General features: G+C 40.3%; 1 protein-coding gene across 1 annotated transcript; it reads right to left on the bottom strand.

The window, feature by feature from the left end:
- Positions 1-6,810: 6,810 nt before the first annotated feature.
- LOC143773274 (protein hairy-like) lies at positions 6,811-9,000 on the bottom strand. The gene is made up of 3 exons (XM_077260760.1): positions 8,463-9,000; positions 7,706-7,784; positions 6,811-7,385 (listed from the first exon to the last, which is right to left on the bottom strand). Exons 1-3 carry the CDS (start codon positions 8,553-8,555, stop codon positions 6,895-6,897), a joined length of 663 nt encoding a protein of 220 aa, XP_077116875.1. The 5' UTR covers positions 8,556-9,000; the 3' UTR covers positions 6,811-6,894.
- Positions 9,001-9,244: the final 244 nt, after the last annotated feature.

Raw genomic sequence — 9,244 nt, 5'->3', positions numbered from 1 at the left:
CCACTGTGTCACGGACCGCGGAGAGCCTGGAGGGGTGTGATTAAGCGATCACCTGACTATTCACTAGAGCATCTGATGGTGAGGTTAGACTTAATGCCAACTGCCACTCCAGACAGACCAATGGTCACGCAGCAGCTGGACCCAGAAGGACAGACTGGATGGATCAGCAGGCAGAGCTTGCATCAGACTGCAGCTGACCAAGTTCGTATTCGAGTGCAGAAGTTTATGCCAGAGTGCAGCAGACAGAGTTTGTGTCAGAGTGCAGCAGAGAGGGTCTGCATCAGAGTGCAGCAAGCAGGATTTGCACTTAGGGCACAGCAGGCAGGAATTGCATCAGAGTGCAGCAGGCAGGATTTGCATCAGAGTGCAGCAGGCAGGATTTACACTAGAGTGCAGCAGGCAGGAATTACACTAGAGTGCAGCAGGCATGATTTGCATCAGAATGCAGCAGGATGGATTTGCATCAGAGTGCAGCAAGCAGGAATTGTACTAGCATGCAGCAAACAGGACTTGCAGTGGTATGCGACCTTGCACAATATAGACTGTAAACAGGAAGTTTGCTCAGTGGGGAGGAAGCAATATATACCGTGGTCTGTCTCTAGAAGGATGTCTCTAAGAGGATAACAGCAAATATTATAGCAGAAATATGCCAGAAAAATAACCCCCTGCTATAGATGCTTCATTTTTATTTTTATTTTTGCTATGCTTTGTTATTGCTATCAATCTGACAACTTATCTGCTTCATCCTCAGGTATGTCCGCTGGCTGCTACCCCAATCCCATCACCATCACCCAACTTTCCTGATCTTCCTCACTCTGCTATTTCTTCCTGACCTCCTACTCTCCTCCACGCTTATTCATTCCTCACCCAATCGCCTCCAAAACTTCTCCCGAATATCCCCCATCCTCTGGAATTCGGTGCCCCAACACATCCGGTTATCCACTACTTTTGGTTCCTTCAAAAGAAACCTGAAAACCCACCTCTTCAAAGAAGCTTACAGCCTGTAATGACCACACGGCCACCTCCACACCATCGGAGCTAATGAAGCCCTCGACCTATTGCCTCCTTCCCCATAATGCTTTAGAATGTAAGCTCGCTAGGGCAGGATCTTCTTCCCTCTGTATCAGTCTGTCATTGTTAGTTTTGTTTACTGTAAGTGATATTTGTATTTTGATGTAACCCCGTCTCATGTACAGCACCATGGAATTAATGGTGCTATATAAATATATAATAATAATAATAATATATATAATGTCCCACAGCCATTGGCTGGAGAGGAAATAGCAAGTGCACGCGATGACCCTTTAAGAGGGTGGGAGCGCATGCACGCATGCCCTAAGGACATGGCAAAAGAATGTTCTGGAAGCATGCAAAGCATGGGGAAGAGAAGAACTGTCTGCAGCATGGGTGAGTGAAGAGACGCGCAAAAGACCCTGCCTGTCAGAGCAAGGATTCAGCGTGGTGCTAACAAGCTGCACTATAGTGTGTGCTGGGAGCTGCACTGTACTGAGTGTTGGAGTGGAGCCGCACCATACTGTGTGTTGGGGGAGCTGCACTATACTATGTGTTTGTGGGGGAGCTGAGCTATGCTGTGTGTTGGGGGAGCTGCACTATACTACGTGTTTGTGGGGGAGCTGCATTATACTATGTGCTTGGGGGGAGCTGCATTGTACTATGTGTTTGGGGGGAGCTGCACTATGCTATGTGTTTGTGGGAGCTGCACTATAATGTGTCTGGAGGGGGCTGCATTATACTGTGTGTTTGGAGGGGGGCTGCATTATACTGTGTGTGGGAGAGATGCACTATACCGTGTGTGGGGGGCTGCATTATACTGTATGTGTGTAGCTGCAGTAAGCTCTGAGGGGGGCTGCTGTATGCTCTGAGGGTGGCTGCACTATACTCTGTAGGCGGCTGCAGTATACTTTGAGGGCGGCTGCAGTATACAGTGAGGACGGCTGCATTATTCTCTATCAAGGACCATGGGGAGTGCATTATACTATATGAACTATATGTACTATATGTACTATATGGGACCTGCATTATACTGTATCGAGGACTATCTGTCCCCATCATCCTTCCTTAGCCGGTGTAAAGAGACTCGGGAACAACTAACAACTTCAATGCCGTCGATCACGCTTGTTTAATGGCCTGAACTCTGCACCTGTAAATACAGCCGAAATGTTTGTGTGATGTGGAATATATGAGCATTTGAGGTCCACACTTTAAACTTTTTCCCAGGGCCCCACTTCATCTAAAATCGGCTGTGGGCACAGAGTGAAAAAGCAGGAAGAGGGCATTAAGCATGGTATCAAAGAAAATAAGAGGCTGGAGGGAGCAGCACGGAAGACCAGACAGGTGGCTGTGGTTGTGGGTCAAGTGGAGGCAAAGTGAGTATTATTTATCTTTGCAAAGTTTTCTAGGTGTCGCTGCTACATTGCAGTCCAATACTAGTGAATGGGGTTGCATTATGACCCCAAGGGTACTGCGACCGCAACAAATGAGAATTACTGCAGTGCGCAGGTGCCGGGAAAGGTCAGAGAGGCCCGGCGCCTGAGCACTGCTGTACTTTGCTCTGCCCTCAACAGGGCAGACAAAGTACACCTGCGCCATTGCCGCAGCGTGAAGACAAGAAGAGGACGTCATCTGATGAAGATGGGAGGCGCCGGACCGCGACACCCATCGGACCGGACCGGGACCACCCCTGGGTGAGTATAATCTGACCTCTTTTTCTTATCTTTTAGGATACATCTGGGGCTTATCTACAGCCTTCCAGAATGCTGTAGATAAGCCCCAGATGTTGGTGGGCTTAGCTCATCGTGGATTTTGGGGGTGACAGGTTCCCTTTAAATAAGAATTATTCTTTTTCCTCATCTACTAATCTTCACTGCTGTGCACTCACACACTATCTGTACAGTTTTCTTCAGGGTTTTATGTTTTTCTTTTCCTCTCTTTGTGGCTAAGCTGCGAGCTTTGATGTCCTCTCACCATCCAGGCTCACTACATAATCGCTGCTTCATTCCCTGCTTCTGCTTTTATACAGGTTATGATAGACTGCATGGCATTATGGGGAAGCCAAAAAGTGATCCTTGTCAGATTTTTTGTGACTGGCTTGTTGCAGTACACCTGGGATCACAGTTGGACCTCATTCACTTATATTCCCTGCTATGAAGCAATGACACCTTCTGAACTTGTAATCCCAGCCTTACGAATTCATTTGAAGGACATAATTTCTTGACTATCAATTTTGACATTGATGTTCCAAAAAGTGTAGGACAGGTCCATTGTAATGCAAAAGAAAATAGTAGTTAAAAACAAAACAACAAAACAATGATTTTATTTAATTCATTTTACAATTAGACAAGAAATTATGGGCCAGTTGATGTCCATCTACCATCAAGATAAGGTGGAGCATTTCTCCTTAATTTCCAATTTAGAAAAATACATTTATAAACGGACCTTTTAAATTGTTTCTACCAAAACCTAAGGATCAGTAATTCTTTGATGTCCAGTTGGAGATGTTGCCTCTCCTTTTGCCTTGGTCACACTTGGTGGATGTATGGAGAGGTGTTAGAAGAATGGAGAGGTGACAACTAGCCATCATCTTATAGGGCTTCTGCCATTTGTCCTTCTCCTGTTAAATTGACACACTCCTCAATTATCCAATAAAAGTCCTGGGAAAAGTTTTGTGGAATGTTCTTCATTCTAGGTTACATTGTGCTGACCTTGTGACCGGTGTGTAGTCATAATAAATTGGGTTCTAGTATTCTATATTATGGAGCTGCATTTTAATGTCGATAGGATAGGCCTAAGTCCTCAACCTTGTGGTTCTGCCATACCTAACATAAATCACCATCTATAGCACAATGGATAGTTCTCAATCTTGAGATTGTCAAAAAGACAATCAAATTATGGCCGTTCAATAGTGGACTTCACCAGGAATGATTAATTATACCCTTTCTACTTCTTATATATCATTTTGACCTCTGTTGTGTTTTTGACCATTAGTAATATAGATGACCAAACAAAGCCATGGCTAGATCTAAAAATGGGAACGAAATATGCCTACATAAGGTTCAGGTTTGATCCTGTTTCATATTTTATCCCATTTAATTAATGGTCCATATTACTTTTCTGGGATCAAAAATATTATCATGGGATTGTTTAGGAACAGTATTCCTTTCATAACTTGCCTTGAATTTATCTTTGCGTCGAGACTAATGGGTTTATTTTATCTTTGGGATTTATCTTTGGGTCAAGACTATCTTTGATATGGAAGCTTAGGGCTTGATACATCAAAGCTTTCACACCAGAATCCTCACAAAAGCTTTGAAAAGTTACAAAATGTTGGCGCTACTCTGAGTTGCCCCAAAATGTTGACTTTTAGCTTTTTCACAGCTCCGAAAAAGAGGGTGGAGTTGGGGGTACACGGTGCAAGGTGACTGCTGCTATTCAGTTAATGAAGAGCGGCAGCATTTGTTACCCCACAGCTTCAATAAAACGGGCAAAGCTGGGATGGGGTAGAGGCGACTGCAGATCGTCAAATTCATGATGAGTGGTGGCGTTTGCCACACCACAAAACTGGAGTAGGATTTGTGGTAAGGTGCGCAGAGAGGTGTACGCCACTCGTCTAGTGCTCCCGATTCATGAAAAGGTGTAAGTCTCTTCCTAAATCAGAAGTGTTTAACTCAGCCCATCTCTTCATCAAGACTGGTGTGAACAATGCTGGTCTTGTTGTTTTTGGGCCAAAAAGTAAAAAAAACCCTGAGCTATTTGTAAACAATGCTTTTTTTGTAATTTTGGGTCTAACACAGTATTTGTCAGACCATGCCTGGAGTTGTACAGGGTGGGCCATGTATATGGATACACCTAAATAAAATGGGAATGAATGGTGATATATTTTTCCTGTTTGTGGCACATTAGTATATGGGAGGGGGAAAACTTTTCAAGATGGGTGGTGACCATGGCAGCCATTTTGAAGTCTGCCATATTGGATCCAGCTTTATTTTTTCCAATGGGAAGAGGGTCATGTGACATCAAAACTTATTGAGAATTTCACAAGAAAAATGTTGGTGTGCTTTGTTTTAGGGTAACTTTATTCTTTCATGAGTTATTTACAAGTTTCACTTTGTTTACAGCCTTTGAAATGTTGCAGAGGTTAAAATGTGAGGAGTGGATAGAAATTGTGTTGATTTCTGGTGAACGCAGTACCCGGGTCATTGCAGCAGATTTCAATGCAACACACCCTTGGCAAGAAAAATGTCACCATTCCCATCCCATATTATTTAGGTGTATCCATATAAATGGCCCACCACAAAAAGTTCGCCTCATCACTGAAGATAATGTTCTGTGTAAACTGAGGGTCCTGTTCCAATTTTTATTTTGCCCATTCTTCAAATTCAGTGATGAGGCAAACATTTTTGGGTGGGCCATTTATATGGATACACCTAAATAACATGGGAATGGTGACAGTTTCGTTGCGTAGGGTGTCTTGCATTGAAATCTGTTGCAATGACCCGGGTACTGCGTTCACCAGACATCAACACAATTTCTATCCGCTCCTCACTCGTTAACCTCTGCGACATGTCAATGGCTGTAAACAAAGCGAAACTTGTAAATAACTCATGAAAGAATAAAGTTACGTTAAAACCAAGAACACCATTGTTTTTCTTATGAAATTCTTAATAAGTTTGATGTGTCACATGACCCTCTTCCCTTTGGAAAAAATAAAGTTGGATCCAAAATGGCTGACTTCAAAATGGCCGCCATGGTCACCACCCATCTTGAAAAGTTTTCCCCCTCCCATATACTAATGTGCCACAAACAGGAAAATGATATCACCAACCATTACCATTTTAGATGGTGCATCCATATACATGGCCCACCCTGCAGATGCACAATACCTGGAGAACCATAGGCTCTTCAACTGGGATCTGAGTTTGTCTCCATTCCACTGTTATCAGTGGCCCGTCTTTAGTTACAAATGAGTGTACAGACTAAAACAAAAATGTAGTTTTCTTTAAAAAGAACCTGCCATATCCAAAACCACTATTGAAAGGCTGATGTAGGGGTAATCTGCACGTAAAGAAAACTAAAATCCTGTTTTGATGCTTTACTGAAGGAGCGGCTACAGGGAGAAAATGAATTTATATCCTCCCTGTGCCCGTTCACTTACTGTCACTGCTTGTACAGTGAACACAGCTGCACCCTTGTGCTTTGATTATCACCGCAGCCTGTGAATGTAGTGCAGACTGTCAATCAAAATGCTCATTAGTGACTGCAGTTGTACTCACTGTACAGTGGGAGGAGAATGTAACTGCTCCCTGCACCACAGCAGCAGATTTTAATGCTATTTACCTGCAGATTAGCCCTATATTTATAGGTAAATAGTGCTTCTGGACCTGACTGATTCCTTTTAAGGAAGTAAGTAGTTCATTCTAAAAATTTTATAAAAATCCCCAAAATTTCATAGCAACCCCAAAAATCTATTTAGTCCACTCATTATAAAAAATACCTTTATTTACATTTAATCAGATGTTGCTTGGATGCATATAGATTAACCCTTTATGGTGACTAGGACAAGTGTTCAAAGGGTTATTCCATTTTTTTTACTGTTGTTGAATCTTTAATGATCAAACTCAGCCCATAGAAAAGAGCGACACTGTAACTGCGAAATGGGCAGATTAAAAATAAATAATAATAATATTAATAACAATCCCGGACAACCCATTAATATATTGTGAAAATAAACAGAGAAGAAAAAAATTATTCATTTTAGAGCTTTAATTTACAAGAAAACTTATATGAAGCAAGCACGTAAACACAAAGTAAACAAAATATAATTTAAATTTACAATGCTTATTTACAAAAAGTCAATAAATAAAGAGATGGCACCATTTATGGCCAAGGTCTCCAGACAAGAGATGAAGAAAGAAAAGAACCAGCGGCAACAGGTGGAAAAAGAGTTCTTTGAACAGATTTTCTAGAGTTGTTGGTTTGGATTGATGACTGGTTCGATTTATGAGTTGCAGAATGTTGGGCTTGCACCAAAGAAGGTATTTCTGTAGAACCGGAGGGTGAGGAATAGTTGAGAAATGGTTGACAAGACAGTTTGTTGGTATACATTGTTAAGGCATTTTCAGGGATCCTTGAAATTTGAGGAGGACTTGGCAGAAGTTGATCTTTGTCATGGCAAAATGAGTCAACTGATAAAGATTTTTCCCACTCATTGGCATTCTCTTCTATGTGTTCACAAAGTTTATCTACAACATAATCTCTTTTTTTCTCACAAATACTGGACCTGGAGCTAAGGAAGCTGGTGGCTTGGCTTAGACCTTCCTGAAACCCATTACTAAATCCAGACAGGGCCTTTTTGGCATCCTCTCGTCCTATGAGAAAAGATGTGTATCAGTAATTTGCGAATCGTACATCATTGTGTATTACATATATATTACAAGTTTTTGAAATTAGAAAAAATAAATTATAACCTAAACTTTGAAACACATGTTCTGTTGTATAACCATGTTCATAAGCCAATTGCTTATGACTATATTTACTCTGGATGGATCTTTCTATTGAGATTTGTAGTATTTTGCACAGGTGGAATAGTACATAATGTCAAAATCATTGGAATATAGAAGTCAATAAAGTCATAAGGTCAATTTTGTTGGTATGGTTAATTCAGAAAATAATTTTGGATAGCTCTCACCTGAATTATGACATAGTTTCAAAAACTGTACAGTCTTTTTCAAAATATCAGCTTTTTCAGCTTTGGGATTCTTTAAAGACTGTATGTAAAAGAACAATAAAAGAAAGGTAGAGAAATGTCACTACACATCGCACAAATTAAGTTGCAAAAATTACAAAATGAAATTGAAAATTGAAAAACTGATTATTGTTAGAAGAACAATAAAACTAATACAGGCAAATAAATAAAGATAATTAAAAAAAATATTGTGAAATATGCTCTTGATTTTAATTTTGTTCAATTTGCCAAATATAGAATTTAGGTGGATGATATTAAAACTAGATGTAATTACTCTAGAATATTCTGGAAATAAATGTATGGTTCTATATACACAATTGGTTATAAAGTACTGAAATTGACGGGCTTGTCTTTTCTTTTAACCTTAAAACTATGAAATTGTGAAACTATGAAATATGCCTTCTTTTTATCCTTTGGCAGGAAGGTAAAAGGATAAAATTCTTGAATACTGAGGAATTTAGCTTGTCCAAGTCAACTACTACTATTTACTCATGGTGGTAACACCTCAGCTTTGAAAGACATGAACTTGCTAATGTCATCAGGAAATTACTCTTATCTACTGAGCTTCCTAGTTCCCCCATCCTCTTTCTATACTTTTCATGGTGGGAATATAGGTCACTTGAGAAACTGAAGTCTCTACAACTGGCCACTAATTCTAGAGTATAAACTATAAAATATCAGATGCAAAATAAGTCCCAACCTCATCCTGTGTGGCCTCTAGAAGAAGAGTCCTCAAATTCTCCAAACTTTGGTTTATCCTGTCTCGTCTTCTCTTTTCTATTACGGGCTTCATAAGCTGTGCAGAGGATACACGGTATAAGAAAGTTTTGGGGAATTTTTTTTAATAATGATCAGAAAAAATAGCAGATCTTGATACATGGATTCCATTGAAATACAAGGAAAAAAATAATAAATAAAGAGATAATTATGATTAGAGTGAAAAACTTAAAAAAAATATGTTTACTTAAAAAGTCACAAAAATAAATGTTATAAAAGAGAAAGATGGATGATAAATAAAGTAGAAAGATATTATAGTCCTGTTCCTATATAGTCAATTTACCTTTTTATCCTCTTTTGTGAGGTATGTGTGTCTCATCTTGGCAATGGTCTGTTCAGTCCAAGAGTCAAGAGTGGTCTAAAGGGACAAAACATTTGCCTTGCTCCTTAATCCAAAGTCTCCTCCCCTGGAAGTACTAACAGCACTCCCTTAAGTTTAGGACTCCACCTCTCAGTCACTATTGTTGGGCTCTTAGCTTGATGATAAGTCTCCACCCAAAGGTTCATTGTCCTGTCCAAAGCCAACAATCATTGCCCGCCCATATAGTCCATGAGCCAAGAACCAAATTTGACGATATCGGTACCAAGCGGAGTGACTAATTCTCTTTGGTATTTTTAGGTAGATGCATGTCTGTAGTTTATTTTTTGATATGATAGCCCTTACATATACGTAGCTTATTAACCCCTTCAGCCCTAGGCCTATTT

The sequence above is a fragment of the Ranitomeya variabilis genome, chromosome 5 (genome assembly GCF_051348905.1).
Source record: "Ranitomeya variabilis isolate aRanVar5 chromosome 5, aRanVar5.hap1, whole genome shotgun sequence".
Classification (NCBI taxonomy): Eukaryota; Metazoa; Chordata; class Amphibia; order Anura; family Dendrobatidae; genus Ranitomeya; species Ranitomeya variabilis.
Note: the sequence above shows the minus strand (reverse complement) of the source record. Positions and strands in the feature narration are given on the sequence as shown.